At 32.9% G+C, this 26848-nt stretch overlaps 1 protein-coding gene across 1 annotated transcript; it reads right to left on the reverse strand.

Annotated features, from left to right (window-relative positions):
* LOC134709556 (uncharacterized) lies at positions 1 to 26809 on the reverse strand. Its single transcript, XM_063569715.1, has 8 exons — positions 26786 to 26809; positions 24594 to 24648; positions 23461 to 23796; positions 20241 to 20450; positions 3371 to 3422; positions 2608 to 2704; positions 1267 to 1342; positions 1 to 109 (listed from the first exon to the last, which is right to left on the reverse strand). The coding sequence occupies exons 2-8, from the start codon at positions 24631 to 24633 to the stop codon at positions 90 to 92; spliced, it is 831 nt and encodes a 276-aa protein (XP_063425785.1). The 5' UTR covers positions 24634 to 24648; positions 26786 to 26809; the 3' UTR covers positions 1 to 89.
* Between the last annotated feature and the right edge of the window lie 39 nt (positions 26810 to 26848).

Here is a 26848-nt window from a genome sequence, read left to right on the forward strand (position 1 = left end):
TTTTTATATAATAAATAAACACATAGTATGTTCAATAAATAACTGAGTTTGTCTACACTCTTCAGAGCTGATATAATCTTCTCTTCTAATCATGTTACTCCACAATACACTGGAAATAATACATTTTCTTTAATGATTAAGCAATATTTTAGAAGTAAAGTATATGAAATGATTTATTAGCGAAAGTATATGTTTGACATTTTTGTTCTCTCTGTTTATGTACCAGCTTAGTGATATTACTTTGCAGATCTATCTTAAAAGAATTAACGACAAAAAAGAAACACTTGCTCATCTCAGACAATTGTGTTTTTGTCCATCTGATGAATTAAGACTTTTTCAATTGATTTTTATAGTTCGTTCTTATGTTGTACTGTTATACCACTTTCCAAGGTTAGGGGATGGTTGGGATCCCGCTAACATGTTTAACCCCGCCACATTATTTATGTATGTGCCTGTCCCAGGTCAGGAGCCTGTGAATTCAGTGGTTGTCGTTTGTTTATGTGTTACATATTTGTTTTTCGTTCATTTTTTTACATAAATAACGCCGTTAGTTTTATCGTTTGAATTGTTTTACATTGTCTTATCGGGTCCTTTTATAGCTGACTTTGCGGTATGGGCTTTGCTCATTGTTGAAGGCCGTACAGTGACCTATAGTTGTTAATGTCTGTGTCATTTTGGTCTTTTGTGGATAGTTGTCTCATTGGTAATCATATCACATTTTCTTTTTTTTTTATATAAATAATGTATAAACTGATTGAATTAATTTTTGTTCTAATCTTTGCTGAAATTAATATTATGAACATTTAAAATAGTTTGAAATTTATAAAAATACGGAGACCTATGACTACCAACAGTTTTATTTCAACTCTCTCCCTAACGTCCAAGCGGATTTAATCATGCTATGCCACAAGGACATACCAAAGTGGCCTACACGGACACATTATTCTGATTCCAAAACAATTAATAATAAAATTTTCTTACTTTTGAATGACACGGGGTAGCAGCAGAAGACATCAATTTTAAAGACTCTGGTTTGATCAAGCATTGAATCAACGAGGATTGAAAATTAGTTTGTTTTGTGTGTATACAACTTCTAGTATTGAACCAGGCTCTTCTATTGACAGGTTAAAGTTGATAATGTCTCTTTTAATCTCTTGCACCCTTCATATTGGTGATTTCTTCGTAAAAATTTCATTGCAGGTCAAATGTACAAAAAAGATATGTTATTTCGTAATAAGTTGTATAAAGTATATATATATATCTTACCATAATTATCCATATAATTGGCCAAAAAGGAATAAAGCAAGTCAAAATAAGGTTCAAACATATTTTGTCTGCAAACCTGAAAATGAAATATTTTAAATCAACTGATATTTCTGACAAATTTCATTCAAATCTTCTGTTAAAGTTACCATATAAGAGGAAGTCCACTTGTTTAAAACTTTAAGTTTTGTCTCACTATTTTCAATTTGTTTTATAGATTGGATCTTCAAAAAACAGTTGTTTCTCTTTTACTTCACGCGGAATACACTATACATTGGTTATCTCATCATACTCATATGTAACAGAAAATGTAAAATTCGGAGGTGCGATGGGGACGCCGAAGTGCGGTGATCACGCTGAATTACGATTTGCCGAAGTGTGATTGACTTTTCGCTAATGTGCTATGGTTTATATGACGCGTGATAGCTAGTATAATACATAAAAAAATATAGAAAATATAGTTAATTGAAGAATAACTTGGGTAATCGAAGAATTCAAATAGAGAAAAAACATGCAACGAGTGACCGAACATCACATTAATGCACGAATGCGCTTAGCGCATGCGTTAATTAGATGTGTTGTTCTGTCACGAGTTGAATATTTTCGATATTTAAATTTTTTAATTATTTATACTTTTTTGTCACATTGGCAAATGGCTTTTTTTAAAGAAATTAAGGTAAAACATGTATGGAACTTAAAAAATTTTTACGCATTCTCAATTTGTTTATCGTTATCGACGTCTTGACAACGCGTTCTTGTGTGAAACAGTAACCACGTTTATCATGTTTATTTCGCATGTGAAATTATCTTTTTTTTTTTTTTTTAACTGGGAAATCAATGTAATTCCTGCAACCAGTGTAATAATGTGGTATATCGCCCTTCACCGTCACCACCAATGCACTACGTTAACTTGTAGGAAACAATAAGAAAGTACCACAATGACACAAGTATGAAACAATGAGATTGAACACCGTGGATTGAACGTGCCAGAATGCCAACATCGCACTTCAGCGTGATAAAAAAACCCACTTCAGCGTCAAACCATCGCACTTAAGTGTGACCATTGCAGTTCGAAGTACCATCCCTGTTCAGAGTCCCACTTATATATAAATTGTATAAATTTCAAGATTTTGATAGTGTTGTAATTTGAATATATTGACGTGATTTATTTTACATCGTGTTTTTACCGAAGAAGGATATCTGTTATCCGAAATATCTAATATTTGTTCATTTTATAGTTATTTTATGGTGATGTTGTACCCTTTTTTACTTGTTATATATATTGATAAAATTACAGTAGTATCCAACTTGGCTGAACTTCAACCCTACATATGTTATAATTACCTTTCCTTTCTTTGTTGGATGATAGTAGTATTTGGTTGTCCCCCTTGTACAACAACTGTCGTCTGTTGTTGCTGCTGCTGAGGAGGCATATACCCACCTACAAAATTTTATTTATTAACGGATATCAACCATATTTTCTCATTCATATGACATATTATAAAAATAAGGAAAAGAAAAAGGTATGATCGCCAATGAGACAACTATCCAAAGTGTATATGAAGTTGATGTAAGTAATTATAGGCAACAGTTCGACCTTCAAAACAACACAAGCATATATGCCTTTTCCGAATTTCGTTGCTATTGTTATTTTTCTTATTCATACCAGCCAGCTACGAAACCGAATGTCCTGGATGTAAAGTTAAAAGCGTTACATAACAAGTTCGACAGTCGCTATTGGAGTAAGTTTATCGTTCCTAAATATATGTTGACTGTTTTGTATAATCCATGGGTCTTTTTTGTTGACAATAATGTTCATAATGACTTATTATTTGTTATCACGGGCAAAACAAACAAGATCGTTTTAATACGAACTTTCAAGAAAACTTTCTTTAAAATTGTAAGGAACATGACTTCTTGTATTTCTAAAATAAATAATACTTAGTAGTAGGTTTTTTTTCATCTACGAAGATCAACCATGACAAATAAAAAGTCACGAAAATCATTGTCCCTAACAATTGAGACCTTTTGTGTCAATGTTCTGTATACAATGTCGAGTGACTAAGACTATTTGGTCAGTCGTGATCGCAGATGCAAACATGCTTACCGTATTGTGGTGGGGGTGGTCCATATTGGGGAGGTGGTCCTTGATCGTATGGCTGAAATGTAAAGAACACTTTATAAACAGTCATCCAAACATTTTTTGGATATACCTTCAACAAGAATGCTAAAACCAGACCATTTGAATGATATGGATGTATACATGTGGAGAAACGTTAGGAGTTATGTGACAAATATAGATTCTACCACTGCATCGAGTGTAATACGATATTTGTCCACTCGAGACAGTTAAATTTTCAAATTTAACTGTCGACAGTGGATATATATCGTATTACACGAGATTTGGTGGTGGAATATGTTTCTCTAATGATTTTCTAACATAATGCAGGCAAACTTATTCTTTCTTTTTCGAATGATCTGCACAAACATGTGTTCTTTCTATTTGACGTCATCAGGCATGGTCGCCTTTTTCATGCCGTCACAATAGGTAATTCAGAGAAAAGCAAGAAAATTCGACGTCATAATCGGATTTTAACCAATGAAGACCTGAGATCAAAAGACCCACACGTTGATTTTTTTTTAATGCAATGGGTGCAGAAAGGTATACATTGACGAAGAACTAGAGAAAAGCGGATTTAACAAAAATACCTAAATTCATCTAAGGCTAACTTTGCCCGAGTGTGTTGAAACCTACGCATCCTTAGAAATTTCATAGTTTTACTACATGAAAAACACTTGTGATTTTCACCCTTCCGCTTTAGCTTTAGGTGGAATTCTTATATACATGTAGTTGTTAGTCTTGTATTATTTTTATATTAGTTTCTTGTGTACAATTTGGAAATTAGTATGGCGTTCATTATCACTGAACTAGTATATATTTGTTTAGGGGCCAGCTGAAGGACGCCTCCGGGTGCGGGAATTTCTCGCTACATTGAAGACCTGTTGGTGACCTTCTGCTGTTGTTTTTTATTTGGTCGGGTTGTTGTCTCTTTGACACATTCCCCATTTCCATTCTCAATTTTATGTACTAATAAAGATTATGATGTAAACCGTATATATTTTTCGTTGTACTACAGTATTTCTTTAGTTGTCTTTTAAATATTTTGCTATGATATTGGATGATCATTTCTTATTTTTTGTTTCTTTGATTCGTATTTCAAATTGATACTATAAACTGATTCCCCTCTTTTGATTAAAATCTATTTAATACGATCTTTTATTATATTATTCAATCCTGCAAAATAGAAATTTCAAGAGAGTAACAAGAAATATTCTCCGATGATTGATTTTTTTAAAAAGATTTTACATGTATTGTTTATATTTGAAACTGGTTGTTACCCACTGTAGATCCAGTATATTTAGCCCAACATTTATGTAATATGAGCTCTAATTTTTCTTACATATCGTATAATATTTAGTCATTTTTGTAATTTATCACGGTACTAATTTTACTGCACTACAAGCGCATTTCGACTGCCAATGTCTCTTTAGTGATAATCAAAGTCAAACCAATTGAAAACCTCAAACATAATTATAGTGTTGCCATGCAAGGATTATATAACCAAAAATACTGGCGACTGATTTTGAATGTTTCATTAGTTTCAAATTTATTCTTTCAGAAGATTTTGATAAAAAAATCATGCCACGCTTCAAAAGCTTCATGACTGTTGGACGTATATACTTAATTTTTATAAATGTGATCACTAACTAACAACATGTTTTACATTTATTATTCACAATAAAGAAATTTGAAATCTTACAATGTTATTGGTCAAAAGCACTTATAACTATATTCTTAATTGTTGATTTTAAAACGTATCTTTTGACTATTTGCCAATAGTTTTGAATGCATAGAAAGTCGTACTCTGTAGAGCGATCGACCGAAATAAAATATTGAAATTAATGACTTGTTTGTAATAAAAATCCTACATTGTTCGGATTTCAAATACCATTTAATTATTAGATATATTTAACTAGTGAAAAATCAAAACGGAAAACTCGGAAATTATTGCATCTTATCAACTGATATGGATGAAGTATTTTTGATTAATTTGCATATTACATATTCAGATACATTTTGAAATTATAGAAGGCAGTATGATATTGAAGGGATGAACATGCGATTAAAAGTTCTATATTTGAAATTAAATGAATTGAAAAAGATAAGTTCAATATGTTCTGACATCGACACGACACGCTAAAAAGTATAATTTATTCAAATAGCATAATATCGTTATGAGCTGCTTTGCTTTCCATTATGTTTAAAAAGTAAAGAAAGTCTTTATGAATTTTCGTCTTTAGAGTAAGACAGACACATGTATACTAATTTATTATAGGACACAGATTTTAAATTAAAAAGATGAAGCTGAAACTCAATTCTTGAGAGTAAAGCAAGATGATTATAAATGTCAACCGATTCTGAAGAAGTGCTATATATATACCACAGGCATTTGTGTCTGAAATTTGTTTTACCTATTATTATATACATTTATATTATACAAGGTACATATCTCACATATTTAAAAATTGCCATTCGGTCGCAACTTGACGCTATCTTTTGATTCACACATAAATTCGTTATGTAGTAAATCTGCATTAAATTAAAGGTGTTAAACACGTTAAACAAAAAAAAACCCACCTCCAGAAGGACTTTTTATATGCTTATAAAATATTTGTATTTTAGATAAGAACATAACACGTCATTAAATTTAAGTACATCGAAACATTGAAGTATTATATTAATACTTCCATGTAATATAATACTTCCATGATTGAAACATCATTAAACAATTCTTTAACCTCAATTAATTGTCTTAAAAAATAAACAATTATAGCTGACTATACGGTATCGGTTTTGCTCACTGTTGAAGGCCGTATGGTGACATGAAATTGTTGACTTATACGTCATTTGGTCTCCGAAAGGGAGTTGTCAGATTTGCAATCATATTTCGTTCATCTTCCTCTTTTAAATCAACTTTAAAAATTAATAAAATATATACGTAATACGATTTTATGTAAAGGCCAACAGCATGGCCATGAAAGACGACTGGGTAAAATAATGTATTCAACTAAACTTAATTAACACAAGGAACCTATAAAGAACGATGAACATTGTAATTCATAGAAACAACTCGATTATGGTCTTTTTTAAATGAAAATGATGCATTAAAAACATTTCAAATACAAATTATACTGTATTGACCATTCTTTTTTACAAAAAAAGAGTAAAAAAAATTCATGACAACTTACGGCAGCCATGATGCTCTTCTCAAATATTATTTTTCAAAAGCGATCCTTAATGACAAAAAGTTCAAATGAATTTAATTGTTTGAAATAATCATTGTGAAAAATTAGTGGGTTTGACCAAAATAGTTAACGCTCCACTCAAGATAATGTTCAAAAATATTTAAATCTATACCGATTATCTTATTTCATGACAAAGAGTTAATAGATATGTTAATTTTCAGAAAATGCTATGATATACAGACGAAACTAAACCGGTCCAAACTAACTGCCTTAAAGTTTATACCTACTACAATTACACATTAGTAAAGGTATAATTAAAACTTTTATTGACTTGTTTTGAAAAGGGGTGTCAATTTAACCTGTTACGGCAGACTAAACTGTAACGATATCGAAAATTTTTATAACAGTAAACAATTATAGCTCTATTATGCTGTTTATTTTATCATTCATATTTAATTTTTAATGTAGATAAAAAAAACCATGCATGTTGATTTAGTTGCATGTATGATTATTGTCTCTCATATATCTGTACAAGTTGGCTTACGTATATAAAACTGTATCTTTATTGATTGTATTGACTCATTTTGTACATTTGGCATATAGTAAGATGTAAATGAAATACTGGAATGAATTGAATTGAGTTAAGGACATGAATAAAGCATAATTAGTACAAAGTGGATAATTAGTTCAAAGGTTTTAAAGAAACGTTAAGCATAATTATAATATACATGTACTTACAAACACAAAATTTCAAGGATGGTCTTCAACTATTAGAATCGTTCCTTTAAATTTTCCATGAATGTGCATTTTGTTATGTGATGTATGCTTTACTTTTAATTCATGTTTGCATTTCAACAAGATCCGTTGCGCATACGATTAATGTTATCAACTCAGAAAAAAAGTTTCGTGAAACACTTGGAAGACCTAGCAACGTAACGTTGTTTGTAAGGATATTTATGTAGTTTAGGTATACAGTAAAGGAAGATCCAGTTCTTTATAATTGGCTGAAATTCAAAAGAAACATAGAAGAGACCAATGATTATCCAGGATTTCCTCCTTGATAAATGTCCGAAGAAAATATGTTGACTTTTCATGTGAATTGTCGATACCTAAATCATTTATCAAGCAGTTAGTGTAATGTGATTTACACACACACGATGTTGTTTGAGGCTTTATCTGAGGTAACAACATGTTTGTCATCGCCGTAGGACAGATGCTTTGCAAGATACGGGTCTTTTATGCAAATATCCATTCAGTTTTACATTTTTGATTTGTATGAACGACCAGGCAGCCTAAATCCAATTGGAAAGAATATTAACGTCTTCTTTCTCACGTTTAATACATTGTCTGGTACATTCCAGGACTTAATCAAGGCTTACGATATTTCGGGTCTCTGAATAACACATTTTGCCGCCAGGGAAGTGTTTGTTTCCAATTTTTGGAGAAAAAAAATAATTTGTTTGTGAAATGAGAAAAAAAAATATGTTTGTTTCACCCTCTGCTGCCACTATATGTAATGATAGATTGTTTTTCACAGAAGGCGAAAAAAATAGTTTGTCCGAAAAAAAATTCCATAGCTCCCCCCCCCCCCCCCCCCCAGAAAATCGATTGGTTGCTGCCTTAATATATTATGTTTTTTTCGAAGATGTAAAATTGAATGTGTCTCCTTTAAAGAACAACTCATGTGTTGTCATTACTAGATTTTTACCGTTAATGCGCTTCTTTTTTCTTTTGGTTCATTTGTTATGGTCGAAAGTGCATGCATTTTCGTTACAAGTTATTTTTCATTTACAGGTATTGAGTGTATATTGTATTTCATATACACTGTCTATTTGAATCGTGTGTGTTTCCATTGTTTGCTTATTAATATGAATTGAAGTATTCATATTAGATATTTAGTTGCCAACAAAAATGTGCAAATTGGCATATATCATTGTGCCTTTCCCATGAACTTGCATACATAATGTAAGCAATAAATGCCAAAGAAAAATATTATCATTGATAAAGTCCACTGTTGAAATAAAAAGGACATTTCCAGCGTTTCAAGTTTTATAGATCATGCACGAGATGCATTTAGAAGACCATCCTGTGAACGATTTCTTGAAACAAAAATTAAAAAAGAGATAGTTTTTAAAACTATCTTTTTTTATATATCAATTCATATAATTAGGTATTTTAAAACCATTGTTTCATGTTTCATCTTTAGCTATAAACTGTTCAATATCGATATTGTTTTCTTTCAATATTAAATCTTAAATTAAAAGAGTGGAAGTTTTGATAAAATTAAACCGAAATGATATTTTCAAGTAAGTTTAAAATTAGCCGAGAGATGCATGATATGATATTTATTCAAATCTGTCGTATGTATAATCAGTCTGTATAAAAGAGGGACGAAAGATACCAAAGAGACAGTCAAACTCATAAATCTAAAACAAACTGACAACGCCATGGCTTAAAATTAAAAAAATCAAACAGAAAAACAATAGTACACATGACACAACATAGAAAACTAAAGAATAAACAACACGAACCCCACCAAGAACTAGGGGTGATCTCAGGTGCTCCGGAAGGGTAAGCAGATCCTGCTCCACATGTGGCACCCGTCGTGTTGCTTATGTGATTACAAATCCGGTAAATAGTCAACTTTGGTAGGTCACATTCATGAAAGGGATTGGGATTGTAGTAACAACGTGAGGAACATATCCGATATCATCTGTGAAACGGTTTATCTATAGTCTCAAATTGTAATTTTCTGTAGTCTCTTATCTTTCTAAAATCTCATTAGGTGTAAATATTCCCTGTAGTTTATTGATGTGGTTGTTTGTTATTTGTGTCTGAGTGGTATGCAAAGACTTTTAATTTATAAATGTGTCAGTGAACAAAACATTGTAGGTCACCAATGGCAGGCTTACTAAATATTTTGAGTTATTTTTATTAACCTATTCTTAAGAGCAAAGGTTTCATAATGTAAGCCTTCCATTGATGAAATGAAAAGAATCGTGATCACATTAACCTATTTAGGTAAATTATTTTTTTCGTGTATCGATGAGAAGTCCTGATTATTTCCTGTGTGTATTGATGAGACGACCTAAATGTCCAATATTTACTTCTAGTAACTCTCCTGTTTGAGCAAATCTCAATTAAAGTCAAGACAGCAACCCACATATTTAAGCATTGTAAAACTCCAAACCAAATTTAACATAAGTGATATCTGTGTGTTAACCAAAACATAATACTTGCTAATCACACTGGCTAAAGTAGGAAGATATGTTGAAATAAACAAAATATTATAAACAATAAAATCTGTTTTGGCCCTTGAGAAACACTCAGCATATAAAATAATGCCTGAGCAGGTCAGCTTGCAACCTTCAGTGTAAGGAAGAACCTGCCTGCCCGACAATGCGCCAGTCAGGAAGTGGAGTGCCTCCACATAGAGGATGATAATAATTATCTCATCTACAGCCGAGTTGTGCAGGGTCTGCCACAGGAAATAGCCCATGTGGTGATATTACAAGTAGTAAGTAGCAGGGTCTATCAAACTGATGCTGGAATAAAAAAAATAGAAATGACCAGTGATAAAATTCCATCAAGGTCCCAAAACACGGATGGAACAGCTGAGTGCCCCCAAGGATTTAGGAGAGTGGACTTATTCACCTTCAATAAAGTCATGAGAAAAAAATTATAATAAAATACACATATTGACATATAAAATCATAATAATAAAAATACATCGGGCAATTATATCATAATGCTTAGTGTTAAGAATTACCTAACAAATATTGTGCCTACTTAATTGAAGAAGATGACATTCTTATATACCTGCAGTAACTATCAGAGGATCAGCGTCCTAGTACTTTGACCAAATGGTCTTCAATATGTGCTTTACCTGCAGTAGTTGCAACTCCAATGCGTAGGCTATAACTATTACAGTGATCGGGATTGAAGCCACATAAACTAAGTGCATGTTTAATGCAATTAATGAAATAATTTCTTTCTAAGGCTAAAGAATTTTCGAGATAAAAAATGGACCAGAAGGTAGATTAGGGATTAGATTTTTTCGAGATCGAAATTATTTGATCAAGATATTATAAGGACAAATCTGATTTTGTATTTTATGAAGTTGAATATCTATAACCTTCCTGAAGAGATTTGTTTTAGCCATTGTCCTTTCGTCATTTTCTGATGGTGAATCAATAGTTAAAAAATCATCTAGCAAATGCAATATGTTTGAAATTTTGTAGTTATGTTTTGCAATGTGACAAACAGCTTGTTACACATGATCAAACATTTTTGGACTGGACCGACAACCAAAAGTTAACCTAACAAAGAAATAATACATCTTGCGCAGTTTTTATACAGAAAAGTGGTCATTGACTAGGAGAAATAGGACAAATTTTAAACGCGTCGGATATATCGTATTTACAAAGCTATGAATTTCTTCCTAGACCCCAAATGATATCTATGGCATCATCAATAAGACATTGAACAATAATTTTTATCAATTAAATCATTCATGCCTTTATGTTCATCATCATTGTGAGTAGTGGAGTGACAAATCAGGAAAAGTCGCTTAGTTAAGGAGTTTAATGCACCGAAATACCTCACGGCTGAAAATGCACATGAAGATAGAGTTAACATTATACTTTCATTTTAGCCCTGTCGTAGAGTTTTCCCGCGGTGCAGTTTTTTGAAAAATTGCGATAAAGTGTGACTTTCCGATTTTTTTCTTTTTCATTTTCAAAAACGGGAACGTTTATAACTAATTCCCGAATGAAGATATCATCACAAAAGTTGTTATCAGATGAAAGAGTAATGTATCAGCTTTAATTTGATATCAAAATTTCTTATCATATGAACATATAAATTATGTGAATTGGATGATTTTCAAATGTTTATGTCATTTTTTTCAATGTTACCGTCTGACAAAGTATATAACATTTCTAATATATATCATCAGTGGTACGTTTTGACAAAAAACAATATAATAATCAATATGCAAGAAGTTTTAATGCATACAATTTCGAAAAAGCATGCAAATTAAGTTGTTCGGGCCGTTTTATAATTCTTATCATTTAGCAGTTTTCCTATTTGATTTTCACCTCATTAAGTCTTGTTGCTTTCCCTTTTCCTATTTCCCCTCACTTATGATTTGCTGTTTTTCCTCAGAAAATAAAACTGTGTATTTTCTTTAATTTCATCTATAGTAAGACATATTTATATCATTGTCAATGTATAGTTTTTGACTGAGTATACAGATTTTATGTGTTAGTGTTTTTTAGTTGTTTTATTTCTTGTTGATTTTGTTGAATAAACTAATTTTAAACCACATTGGTACACCCCCGAAATAACCCGGAAAATAATGGACACGAGTCCTGTTAAGTTTGCTCACTCAGTTCCAAAACGGAGTAGGCTTAAGAGTTATTGGGAATTATGCGTTATTTGCCAAATATCTAGTTATGAAAATTTGTCAAATGCAACAGAAAAAGGGAAGACTACTCTTTTAGACGCAATAGATGTCAGACAGGGTATTGTTTATCGCCGCCTTTATAATGAATTTGAGTCAACGAAAGTGATTCCATTAGAACAAATAAAATATCATAGGTCGTGTTATAAAGCATATACAAGTAAAAAAAACTTGGAAACATTTCAAATAGGGAAAGAAGTATGCTCAACATCGAGTGCAAACCATTCTGTGTTTGAACCAACTTGTGTTAAAACACGCTCAACGGTATTACAATCAGACTGGTGTAAATGTTTGTTCTGTAAACAAAAGTCCTATAAGCGAGATAAGCAATTACGGCGAGTCGAGTCTGTTGAACGTGCTGATAATATATTAAATGCAGCAAAAGACAAGTTGGACTATCAAATGGTAAGTTTACTCTCTATGGAGAACTTCAAGGACAAGGCACTGTATCATTCAACATGCATTGCTAACTATATGCTAAACTGGAAAAGGGAACCTTCTGATGATGTTCCAAATGAGTCGGAGCATGATATTGCTTTCAAGAACCTGACGGAAGTTCTACACGATGATCTGTTTTTTAATAAGAAAGCATTTTCGTTGTCGAATTTGTTAGACACATATTGTTCCTTTCTTCCACAAGAAATTAGAAGTAGATATACAACTGATAAACTGCAACACAAACTGAAAAATCACTACGGTGATCGCATTGTTGTTCAGTCTCAAAGAGGACAGGGTAAATCAAATATGATTTTCAGTAGCTCTATCAGTGTTTCTGAGGCTATTCGCGCTGCCAGTAGTTTAAAAGCGGAATTAAAATTTTCTGAGATGAAAACCAGTTTTGTTAATGATTCCATACGTCAAGAAGATCAGACCCTACATGATGCGGCAAAAATTTTGAGAAGCAGTTTACAATCCTTCAAAATTTCGGCTGAATTTTATCCATCTCCTTCTGAAGTTTCTATCCCTACGGCTTTACAATTCATACCTACCTCTTTGATAAACTTTCTTGCCAGATTAATAGATGATAACTATTTTCATATGGAGAATGATTTCAATTCACTCTCAGGTGATACGGTACGGAAATGTATTGCTTTAGCCGAGTGTGTGATATCTCTGCATAAAAAACAGTTCACTCCTTTTAGTTTATCATTGGCTCTTCAGTTGCATCATGAATATGGTTCTAAAAATCTTATTGAAACTTTACATTCACATGGCTTTTGTGCGTCTTACACTGAGGTTAGACAATTTCTGACTAGTTCAGCAAACCATGAAATTATAAGTTCCCAAAATGAAACATACATCCCCAATGGCATATGTCCTAAAATTTCAGGTGGAGACTTCATTCAAGAAGGGTCTGACAACGTTGATATCAATGCAGAAACTATTGATGGTAAAAACACATTCCATTCTATGGCTCGTGCAGTTTTTCAGGTTGTGAATCATCCGACTTTTCAGACAGACTTAGCTAACGTGAAAATAAAACGCGGCCAAGACAGATCCCTCGCTCTGGATGAAAACACTTCTAGTCTCATGTCATGTTTGCCTTTCTGTAAGCCTAAAGAAAGATTCGGCCCACCTAGATGTACCGAGCCATACGGCAGAATCGAATCATGTGCAACCAATAAATCTGACGTGTCTGATATGGCTTGGGTATTGCTCCGATCACTTACACGCGACATTGCTGAACTACCTTCGTTTCAAAATGATAAAAAACAAATAATACCTTTTTGGACAGGCTTCCACAAAAGACTTTCCGACCGAAAAAACATTCATGTCGTCGTTGCATATCCTCCAATCATAGACGCAAAACCTGCTGACATGGCGACAGTGTATACAACAATGGTGAAATGCCTAGAAATGTCAAAGGCTGCAGGTCAGAATAACCCAGTACAGACCTTCGACCAACAGCTTTATGCCATAGCTCAACAAGTAAAGTGGTCTATGCCTCAGATTTTTCACCCACACGTTGTTAGATTAGGTGGGTTTCACATGGTTTCGTGTTACCTTTCAGCAATAGGCAAAATATGGGCATCAGCTGGGCTTCGGGATTTATTGGTCGATTCGGGTGCATATGCAGGATGTACTGTAGATCAGATTCTCCAAGGCAAGCAGTTTAATCGCGGTGTTAGAGCTTACACATTAGCATATGAAACTGTGATGGCACTATGGTTCAAGAAATTTTTTCAATGGTGTTCAAACCAACGAAAAATTGCTAACATAGACGAAAAGTTCTGGCAAACACTGCTTTCTTGTCATGATGCATTCAGTGACCTTAATACAAAGGTATTAGATCTCTCTGAATTTTTAATTCTTTTCCGGGAACAGTTATCCCCGTTGATTTCGGAGTTCAGAGAGTTTTCTTATAGAGCATCTCCAACTTTTAAATTTTGGGAAATGTTTTTACGAGCCGTTGAAGTTATGCTTATGAATGTCAAAGCAGAACGTGATGGAGATTGGACTTTACACCTCCAATCCGTGTCTTCTATGTTGCCATATTTCTTTATTGCAAACAAGACAAATTATGCTAGGTGGACACCAGCTTATTTAATTGACATGCTGAATCTCCCAGAAGAAACTTATTCAGCTTTCATGTCCGGAAAGTTTGCAGTCAGACAAAAGCCTGGTGTTTTCAATGGCATATGGAGTGATATGGCAACAGAGAAGACTATAATCAAAGATTCGAAGGGAAACGGCGGTATAGTCGGATTAACTACGCAAAAATCTGCTCTTCTTCGTTGGACTTTTACTAGGCACATTCTTGCAAGGTACGCTTCTGAAATGAGGAAAAGGTCTGGAATTGCTATTGACTCTGACGAAAATCACGAAGAGGGTAGACCGACAGCGATGAAACGCGATGAACAGCAAGTGAAGGATCTTATTGAGCATGTTCAAAATAATATGACAGATCCATTCGACATTGAAGAATGTCCCAAATCGCTAATAAACATTGCAACAGGTTTGCATGCCAGTAGAGAAGTTGAAGATTCGCTGCTGAATTCTGTAGATCGAGGACAAAAATCGATGAAATCTTTTGTAGATGGTTGTTTCAGAGACAACGAAACTCGCGACTTTTTTTCCCCAATTTCTAAATCTGCACTCAAAACCTTTGACGACATGACAAAGCCATGCAATCTTAAATGTCGATCTGGCGATATTGTAAAAACTCATATTAATCCCGAGCTTGTCTTTCGAAGAGCTTTAGCCCTTGCAAATGTCCGAGACGAAGTTACCGTTGAAAAGGTTTTGGCTTACCCCATCGGTAGAATACCAACATCCATTTTCCATGACGATGGGTTGATGAGGAAGTCATGCAAAGCAGATTTCATTCATCTATTGGAAAAAGAGGTGTGCACCTCTTTCACACTTTCGTATGATAAGAATCGATTAATATCTTAAAAACTTTAATATCAAGTTTTGAAAATTTCGGGTGTGTCGTAGACGTGTTTGATCGGTATGACGTAGAACATTCTACAAAATCAGCAGAAAGAATGAGGCGGTCTATTTCAAATGGTGGTAAGATTTTTCAGGTCATTGAAGGCAGGTCAATTCCAGATTGGAAGAAATTTCTATGTGCATCGGAAAATAAACAAGCATTATTAAGATTTTTGGGTGACTATGCGCTCGCACACTTCAATGAATTCGATTTGAATGAGCATGACGAACTATTCTTAGCTGGATGTTTTCAAAACCCAGAGACTGTTAAACAAATTTGTGCCGGAACTGTTACTGATTGTATTCAGTTGTTCAGTACACAGGAAGAGGCAGATACAAGAATCATTCTACAGTCTCTGTTTGCTAATGAACAGCTAATAAAAAGTAATTCCAGAGGTCACATTGTAATAAAATCATCGGACACTGATGTTTTACTTCTGTGTATAAGGTATTTTCCCAAAATGACAAACATTGATGAATTGTGGTTCCAGACAGGATGCGTTTCTTCAACCAAAGACGCCCGACGGTTTATACCTGTACACGAAATATACAATGCCATTGGACCAGTGGTTTCCAGTACTTTACCAGCTGTTCACGCTCTAACGGGATGCGACACGACGTCTTCTTTCTTTGGAATAGGCAAAAAGACAGTATACAAGACATTAAAACAACACCCATTAAGATATCAAAGTTTGATCAATCTAGCTAGTTCTGATATCGAAACATCTGTAACGGTGGGAAGACAATTTATCGCTGATCTATATGACCCCAAAGGCAAGGCTCAATCTGTACATGGTGATCTAAATAAACTGCGAGTGAAGTCAGCGCTATCTAAGGATGCTTCCTTAGTGAGACTTCCTCCTTCAGAAGCATCTTTCAGACAACACATATTTAGAGTATCCCTACAAGTGTACGTCTGGATGAATGCCCATATCGCAAAACCACCACCTAGATCACCTCTTGAATATGGATGGACAATGGGGAATAGCTCAATAGTTCCACTATATTTTGAGGGGCCAATGTCTTCTGACTTTTTACAAGACCTTGTTTGCACATGCAAAGGCAAATCTATTTGTGGTAAATCATGTGTATGTTATGAACAACACTTGTCATGCACAAGCATTTGTGGTTGTCAGGGCAGTGATGATTGTAGAAACCAGCTTACTCATCAGACTGTTTTAGAAGATTGCAACGACGCGGATGATGATTAGTATGAACCTCGATGCCCAATAGTTCATGTGTTAGATGCTAGAAGCCTTTTCGCTGTTGAAAATTTTTTAGAAAAATAAAATAAAAAAAAATTTAAAAAAAAAAAAAAAAAAAAAAATATTAAAAAAAACCTGCCAGTGGTCTCCGACCTTGACGTGGTTGGTAGGCTTGTAAACCAACAGGAGACTTTATCGAATATTTTATAAGTATAACATGTACTTTTTTGTGTTAGTCTTTCGTAACCACTTCAAATCATCGGACGTGCATAATAATGTCAAGTGTAATTGAAATATACAAAAATATCTTCATTTGTATCAAAATTTCTGTAAATCGTGTTTGTGTGATATATATAGTGCTTTAAAACGGTAAAAGTCAAAAGTCTACTCTTGATTTTTTGTTGTTTGCGTTGGTTTATAAAAAAGGGGGATGCACAGCGTCATGCATTTTCAAAATGATATTACTCTTGCACTGGTCGACCTATTGTCATCAATAAAACTTCATATACTATCGTGTTTATGCTGACATTAATGCATCAAGACTATTTTGATAATTTCAACATTATTTTTATTTAAAAAGGGAATAATGAATTTGATCATTTTTTCATTGAATCATGGACCGGGTCTAAACTTTCCAGTTCTAACTTCTCCTTTATTCTTTATATTATCTTAACAAAACTTTCCCAAAAATATCTTTATATATTGTAATACATTATTAAAAAGCTGAATATTGAATATAAATATTTTTTATCGATAATTTTTGTAAATAAAGATAATCTTTATCATTTTCTTCCATGTTGGCTGCGGGGGTGAACATCACTAATCTATGTCAATCTGGCATAAATATTAGAAGCTGCATTTGTACAGCACCCCTAGAGCTTGCTTCCATTGAAATTTTTTCTCAGTTATCATGAGCGAATACCGAGAAATTGGCCAAAATGTCCAAAAATGTCGATTTTTAAAAATCCCCCCCCTTTACCTTTAATCGCAATTATCAAAAATCTGCACCATTTTGGCATTCTACGACATACCTTAATAGAAGGGTATTATATTTATCTTCAAAATAAGACCAAAATTAGCCGTGAGGTATTTCGGTGCATTAAATTTTTAAATTTACCTTAATTGTCACCGTACTAGAGGGGAAGACTAATCTAAAATTAATCGTTTTTTTTTTTGGAGTATTTTCCTTCCGCTACACCAATTTGACTTACCCTGTAATTCTGAAAAGGGGGATGTTAAAGGGCCCATACAGGTATCCTTTTTCTACCTCGATTGGTATTAAATAATTTGTAGCTTTGTGTTTAAAACCTGCTGCAAATTATTTCTGCATGCCTTTGTAGGTAATTTTGTTTCGAATGTCATTGTATCAAAACCATACCGTAGACCATTGTGTCCGGATAACTAATCAATTCAAATTTAAGCTTATTTATATTAACCGGGGAAGTAGCGTTCTTTGGAAAGTCCTTTAAAACTAGTCATTTATTAACTGGTTTCACATTTCTGTTGGAGGTACTTGGAAAATGGGATGTAGGAATTTTATTCTGTTCTCCTTTTTTGTTGAAGGAAGCAGGGGATGCAACTCTGCAATTTTGTTGGGAATGGGTATACGAGTTGCACTTAGAACAACCATGCTTAAAGGGGCATCTAGATCTAAAACACCACCTGACACCATTAAAATGGTTGCATATTTCTTCTCCCTTGGAATATGAACGCTTTTTTGCCAACTCTCTCCATATTGTCAGAAATAGGACATGAATCAATGGAAGCTTCAAACTTCCTTAAGTTTTTGTTAATATTGAGGCTGGTATGTGCCCGATGTTTGTAGTGAACAGAGAGCTGTTGTATGATCTGACATATTACAGATTTTACAGATGTTTATACTTGCCCCAGCTGTTGTCAACGTATATTTGTTCCACCTAACAGAAGTTCCAATGGAAATTTTGTTATAAACAATGTCATAATACCTGTTCCTGTTGGAACAAATATTCTATATCATTTATTCCGTTAGTAGATATAGGAAGATGTGGTGTGAGTGCCAATGAGACAACTCTCCATCCAAATAACAATTTAAAAATTAAACCATTATAGGTTAAAGTACGGCCTTCAACACGGAGCCTTGGCTCACACCGAACAACAAGCTATAAAGGGCCCCAAAATTACTAGTGTAAAACCATTCAAACGGGAAAACCAACGGTCTAATCTATATAAACAAAACGAGAAACGAGAAACACGTATATATTACATAAACAAACGACAACTACTGTACATCAGATTGGACATCTACTGTAATATTTATTCCAGTGGAAATAATATTCCAGAATATTGTTTCCATTTGGAACTTATATTATGAAGGAACTTCTATTCCGTGACACTGTAACCAAATTTAATATATCGTGATCCCTCTTGCTTCACTCAACTTTAACAATTTTTTCTCTCAAGGTTGCAGCTTTTGCAGAGAACATTTTATGGCAATCATAAAATGTATCTCCAAAAAAGTTGCAGATATCAATGATGTTAACTTGATAGGCGTCCAATTCGACAAGCCTATCTTGAAAGGCGGTTGTCATGACTCTTTTATATTTTCCAAAAGCCCTAATGAATTCCTGCTAAGACAACTTTCTATTCATGGATTGGGTCTATCTGAAACATTTAATTCTATACCATTTACCAAAATATTATTTGTTTTGGGACATTCATATTTTTGGTATTAACAGAGTTGCCAAGTAAATATCATTACCCTCAATGATCTGTTTTTGAAGCATAGGAGAAATGATATCCCCATTAGAAAAAGAAATTGAACGCACTTCTTGGGATCCATGTCGAAAAAATGAGGCTCGCGAATCAAATTGCTGTACGCTGGACGATGGATACACTGTATCATGTTGTGATCCTGTTTGAAACATGGAACTAATATTCCGAACCTGATCCATAGGATTAGTTGTAGAACTTTGTGCTTTATACCACTGCTGGAGGTTGAAACCACTGCTGTCAGTATTAGTCCCTTTGTTTAAATTCTGGTTACGCTGATATGAACTTTGTTGAAAACCACTAAAACAATGTGCCAACATGCTGGGCATTGTATTCATACTGTTTAAGTATGTTAAATGTATCAATGATGTCAGCATTTTTCACCAGATATTATTTACACTCTTGTTTTTTGAACAAAACTCATATTACATATCAGTAAAATATTTAAAATAATATGTATAAATATAACACCATTTTGTCAACAAATATAAACAAATAAGTATTTTGAAAAAGTTTGAAAATTAAAATGCAACTGCTTTCTTTGTTTGTATAATGTAAATTAAGGATTCTATTATACTCTCGAGTGTATATTGATGGCTGAAATTAATTAATAATAATTATGATATAACAATCAAATATGTTTAAATATAACATTATTTTGGCACCAAATATAGATTTAGAATAAGTTTTAAAGTTTAAAAATCTAAATGCAACTGCCTTCTTTGTTAGTCCAGTATCAATTGAGGATTCTATTTATTTTCTCGGATGTATATTGATGGTTCCGTGATTTACAATCGAACTGTTATTCATAATCAAATCACCTTTAAGATTATGTTGCACTGTTCGATTATCCCCAAAGGAAAAGGTAGCAGCATTGTAACACGTTTGCTGCGGAACACCTTGAAATCCGTTTTGAGAGTTGGTCTGCTGTTGAATGACAGGAACCATTGGTTGATTAGGTGCCATCATTTGAAACTGTCCGGCTGTTGCATATGGTCCCCATTGTACTGGATAAGCCATGACTGGTGCATCTTTTACAAGTGAAATCAATTATAACAAATTTTGAATTAAAATGTAACCCATTATTTTCAGCAATTTTATTCATGTAATTCCATTTTTTTTATTGTAATGGCCTCTCAACATAAAAAAATGAAAACAAAAATGGAATGTTTTTTACTTTTGTCATAATCGCCAGACCTCTCTGTCACAGATAAAGATAGTTTTCGGGTTCACAAGTAATTGATATAGAATAATAATTGTTGCAGTATTTCTATTTGCATTGAATCAAAAATATGATCATGTGTAAATTTAGAAAATGTAAATTAAAAAACTGCCACGCGCTGATTGTGTATCATCTAGTACGGAAGCGTATTAGGGACATAGTTAAACATAAAATTGCAGTGAATTTTTGTTCAAAGTCGAAATTTTGACATTTCAAATCTTTAAAATTGCAACTTTAACTCGAAAATTTAACTTTTCTTATCTTGAAAATTTGACTTTCTAAAATCTTGAATTTTCAAATTAAAATTTTGACTTGATGAAATTTCGACTTTAAACTAAAAATTTTGACCTTTTTAAAACGAAAAAAATCGACTTTTCCTCAGTATTTGCACGTTTGCAATTGTCACATTCAAAAGCGCTTCGGACGCAATAAATTATAAAACGTGTTGTTTTCTATTTTTTACATCACTGGGTCGATACCTCTGCTGGTGGACTATCAGTCCCCGAGTGTATCATCTGCTCAGTATTCAGTGCTTCGGTACTGACATGATTTTACAAACTTTACGTTAATTGTCTGTTTATAATTTTTGAAATTATTATGAAACTAAGGTTTCAACTCTCTCAGGCAAAGTTGGCTTTAGACGAATTTGGCTATTAATTTTAGGTATTTTTAACATATAGCTCTTCAACGATTTTCGGTACTTATACATCTTCGGATTTCAAATGTTTGGCTTTGAGCGTTTCTGATGAAGGTAAATCCAGAAAAGCGCTTCGGACGCAATAAATTATAAAACGTGTTGTTTTCCATTTTTCACAGTCATTTATATCAACAAGCAGAGAACCATATAAATCATAAACTTGATAAGCATATTTTGATAAACTAAACTATTTAAAAACATTTTTTTTTAGAAAGTAAATCTTGTTTTTGCGGAAGAATACATAGAATATGCTTCACTTTCAAATATATATCTAAATTCTGGACTTCTGATATCAAGGTATTAAGACAATCCCATTATACCGACACACCCTTATTACGCCATACTTTTAGTCAATACATTGTAGTATATATAAAAACAAGGGTCAATAATTGAGTCATAAGAATGATAACTTGTAAGAGTTTTATCACTGTTCAAGAAAAAGAGCCAACATTTCAAAATGTTTTAAACTAGAAAACTAAGCCGCTAATTAGTCGTCCTGAATATGCATGGCATTTTGACCACTTGATTTATCATTGTTTAAACAGGGCAATATCAGCAACTGGCTTTTGGGAAACCAAACAGGCCTTAAAACCAACTATAAAAAATTCAATGCTAAAATGTCCGATGACAGTGTCGTCGAATTGAAAGTAAAACGTAAAACAAGGAAAAACTTTTTTTCTGTCAACTTGCATGTTTTTTTCCCAATAAAACTCTCTAATATTAGGTGCAAATTAATATCTTAATTTAAGAAAAATATAAATGGCCAAAATGTGTGGAAGACACTTTCATTATTTGTGTCGATGTGTACTCCTTCTAAATTTGTAATAACTGTGTTTGAACACTGAAATCAAAGTTTTAAAATACTTCGAAAAAGTCAAAATTTCGAGATTTTAAAAGTCAAAATTTAAACTTTAAAATAAAATTTTCTGGATTTCAAAAGATAACATTTTGAGTTCAAAATCGAAATTTCGAGTTTGAAAAAATAAAAAATTTGAGCTTGAAAAAAGCTTTAAATAAACAGCTGCGCCATGAGCGTATGATACGCCCGACGTCTTATGTGGAAGTTTTATGCAATAATCATAAATAGTTTCTGAGAAAGTTTAAAGCAATAACCATATATAGTTTTTGAGACACGACGGGAAACCCCCCACCCTGTCTTTTTTTTTTTTTACAAAAAACTAAATATCTTTAAAATAAAATTTTGAATCAAAACCAAAAAGGAAACAGATCTTTAGATAAATATAACAAAGAAGTGTGTAAAGTTTTAAACAATAATCATAAATTATTTTTGAGATATGGCGCGACATGTAAAAAAATCCTCCCCTGTTTAACAAATATTCAATAACTCAAAAATAAAATTTTGAATCATCACCAAAAAGTATGCAGATCTTTAGATCAATATAACAAACAAGTGTGTAAAGTTGTAAGCAACAATCATAAATTGTTATAGATATATGGCACAACATGTAAAAAAAAAACACCCTTTTTTACAAAATACTCAATCACTCAAAAATGAAATTTTGAATCATCACCAAAAAGTATACAGATCTTAAGATTAATATAACAAAGGCATATGTAAAGTTTGTAGCAATAATCATAAATCGATTTTGAGATATGGCGCGACATGTAAAAAAAACCTCCCCCTTTTTTACAAAATACTCAATAACTCAAAAATGAAATTTTGAATCATCACCAAAAAGTATACAGATATTAAGATTAATATAACTAAGAAGTGTTTAAAGTTTTAAGCCATAATCAAGAATCGTTTTTGAGATACAGTGCCACATGTGAAAAAAAACACCCCCCTGTTTTAGTAACAAAGTGCCGTAAATCAAAAAGTTTAAATCTAATTTTCACCAAAAAGTATACAGATCATTTGACCATCATAAGAAACAACGATATTAAGTTTCATGAAATTTGGATAGGTCGTTCTCAAGTTACGGTGCGACATGTTTACGCTAGACAGACGGACAGACGGACAGACAGACGGACAGACAGACGGACAGACGGACGGACGGACACCGGACATGTGTATACCATAATACCTCCCGTCAAAATTTTGACGGGCGTATAAAAAGAAATTTTGAGTAAAAAAATAAGGTATTTCTAAATATGGACTTACACATTTGAGGCTGACAGAATGGGTTAAAATGATAACTCCACCATGCCGTATTCATGTTGTTATATGCTATTTGTTGACAGTTGTTTACTGCTATTTGTTGACAGTTGTTTACTGCTATTGGTTGGTAACTGTTTACTGCTATTTGTTGGCATTGTGTAGACATCGGAGGAGGACTTTGGATCTGTGTAAAGTTATTGTTTTGTACAACTTGAGTAGCTTTTGGTTGACTTTGCGAATAACTATAACGTTGTGTTGTTGGTGGTGTAGGCGAATTTGCCGAATCACTAGTAAAGTTTATACTATCTGCTGGAGATGTCATTTCATTTCTGTCCATATCTAAAATACAGACAATGATCAGTGTGCACAGTAGTATACAATATGATCAAGATGTAGAAAATCAAACTGAACTACAATGTATCTGTATCTACATACCATAATGATTAGATTTCACATTAACTTTAAAAACGTAAAAACTAAATAGCGAAAACCATTCAAAGAAACTTTGATTCTAAAAATCATATCATTCTGTAATTTCCAATTATGGTAAATATAATAAGATAAACATGTCTGCAATAACTCAAAAAAACGTAGCAATGCATGTATTTTATAGATAACAAATTCGTTTCCATTCAGCTAGCAATTCTGATTCAATTAGTATCGCATAATATATCAAAATATAACTACTGAATTAATTTAATTTTTGTTAAAAACGTTTACCCACCATACCCACGAACGGATGAAACAGCACAATAACACAAAACAAATAAAAAAATCTGAAAATCTCAATTTATTGCAAAATTTAAATAAAAATTGAAATCTTTCAGGTAATTTTGGAAACTGTTTTTTTTTCACTTGATTAACAGATCCTGTGATCATTCCTTTGCGCTATTATGATACCTGCAAACAGTTCCTCTTAAGTATAGCATACAATTAACGTAAACTTCAACAGTGCTATATCTAGCAACGATTAAATTTATCTAGTTATTTCATAGTTGCCTTATATTTTTTGTAATTTCATTTACAGGTACTTATCAAAGAGACGTCTGGTGCGCGTCAATGAGATAAAAAGCCAAGAAGAACATTAAAACAAAAAGAATAGAAGATAAACATATTGTGCAATGGTTCGTAATTACCTCCGTCGAAATCATCAGAATCAAAGTCAAAATAAGACATGTTGGCAACTTTAATCTGAAAAAAAGCAATATGTATTGACGCAAACAAACATATAGATAATAACACATAATTTAAAACATATAATTAATATATAAAAAGCGATAAGGATTCATATCTGAGTAAATGTACGAAATACGTTCATTTAAGAGTCAAAAGGAAAACGGCAACATTACACCGGTTTGACCACTCAAGGTCACATCCGATGTTATTATTATGTATATAAGACTAAATTTTCAATCCGTATATATCCACAATCAAATGGATTAAGTGTGCAGATGTCATTTACAGTCAGAGAAGACATGACTTTAAATATGCAATGCCAAAATATAGATATCAACAGATCGTAGTAGTGTAAAAGTACATACTGAAAGTAACTATGTGTATAACAATAATGTGTAGTATTTGTGTTAAAATACTCATTCCTAAACCAATATTTATAACATGAGATTGGTAGAATCTGCTTTTTCTAACTGTGCTATGTTATAGTAATTGACCAAGCAAGTCAGTATATATCATTAAATCTGAACGGCTCACGTGCCCTGACGACGAAGGAATTGATTAAATCTCATACCACATGTCACCATCAATTTTGGAAACATGTGGACGATTTTTCGCAATGAACGGCTCCTATGAAAGTTACTCATACGGCAGAGGAAGGGGGAAATTCGCTTTTATGTAGTTGAAGATTGGTAAGTATTGAATTGATATTATTTTGTTAGCGAAATATCATAAAGAAAGCAAAAAGATGTACACATGGTCGTCAACAAATACGCTTTGATGCGACAGTCATACAAGCGAGAGGTTTAGCTAGCTATTAAACCATCTTTTAATCCACAATTTTTTACAAATTCCTGTACACAGTCAGGTTTACGACAGTTGCTATCCATTCGCTTGATGTGATTAAGCTTTTTGACATTTGATTAGGTAAAAATACTGAACTTAGAGGAAAATCTAATCGGAAAGTCCACAATCACATGGCAAAATCAAATAACAAAACACATCAAAAACGAATGGACAAGAACTGTCATATTCCTGACTCGGTACATGCATTTTCAAATGTAGAAAATGGTGGATTAAACCGGGTGTTATAGCGCTGACCCTCTCACTTTGGGTCTGTCCGTTTTGAATTTTTATCTGAGTTTAGTATTTTTGTAAATAAAAGTCATTGAGTCGTGTTTGTCTGTAAAGGTTCAACGCAATCAATAAATATTCAGCTTAAAGGTTCGTCATGGCTGGAATTCTCAGAAGTATTGCTTGTGATTTTTTCTGGTTAGGCATGATTTGCAGTATTCAGTAACACAATTTCGAAGTCTTTGCCAATAGACATATTGCATTGATTTCCACTGTTTACCCTGAAAAAAAAAATCATCTATATAGTATACATTTTATGCACCACCACTCGGTATACCACTCTCTATTCTCCATCTTATGGTATCAGAGGCCTCCATTTTCTCATTTAAATGCAATCTTGATGGTTGTATGATTCTTGTCTGCTTCTTTCTGTGGTTTAGCATTTTTGGCGAAAATAAAAAAAACATCTCATCACAAAAACTATAATAAAGAGCCTCAACATGTTCAATTATTGTTGTCTTTAGATTTGATTTGATTTTATATAAAGTAAAAGGATATCGTAAAGAATCATGCTGAGATAGATATACTGTGGATTCATTTATTTTCGTGGGTACCAATTTTCGAGGATTGTGGAAAACCTAAATATTCGTGGATATTTGATTTCGTGGTTTTGCCGAAGTCTGCATACAAGCCATAAGAAAATTTGTCATTCGTTGAACATTTACTTTCAAGGTTCAACTGTTCCCACAAAATCTACGAAAATTGGTATCCAACGAATAATAATTAATCCACAGTAAAGTGATAATTCTCCCTTCCTTTTCCAACACCTTTAAAACTAGTAGATCGTAGTTGTAAAGTACGATTTCATTTGAACTGTGAAATATTTCAAAGGGGGTATAAGTACTTATTATTTGTCTGCTTATCCAGCAAAGGTAAAAACACAGTAAGAATGAAAAGAACATAAAAACAGTCTATCAGTACTAAGAATTGACAAACAACATGTCTTTATCGACTTACTTTTAATATCCGATTCACTTGAATCATTTAGCATTTATACAATACAAAATATAACTATGCTTACCTGATTTAAAAGTAAAAATGGCAAATTGTGTATAAAATATTGGAAAATATCCAAACAAAATTG

Source organism: Mytilus trossulus, chromosome 3 (assembly GCF_036588685.1).
Source record: "Mytilus trossulus isolate FHL-02 chromosome 3, PNRI_Mtr1.1.1.hap1, whole genome shotgun sequence".
NCBI classification, from domain to species: domain Eukaryota; kingdom Metazoa; phylum Mollusca; class Bivalvia; order Mytilida; family Mytilidae; genus Mytilus; species Mytilus trossulus.

What these genes read in the sequence shown, in the direction of transcription:
- LOC134709556 (XM_063569715.1), bottom strand. Translation starts at nt 24,633, where the DNA reads ATGTCTTATTTTGACTTTGATTCTGATGATTTCGACGGAG. An exon ending in ACCACCCCCACCACAATACG is followed by an intron (nt 2,705 to 3,370) that starts GTAAGCATGTTT and finishes AAAATTTTGTAG; the next exon opens with GTGGGTATATGCCTCCTCAG. An exon ending in CAATTATATGGATAATTATG is followed by an intron (nt 110 to 1,266) that starts GTAAGATATATA and finishes TATTATTTCCAG; the next exon opens with TGTATTGTGGAGTAACATGA.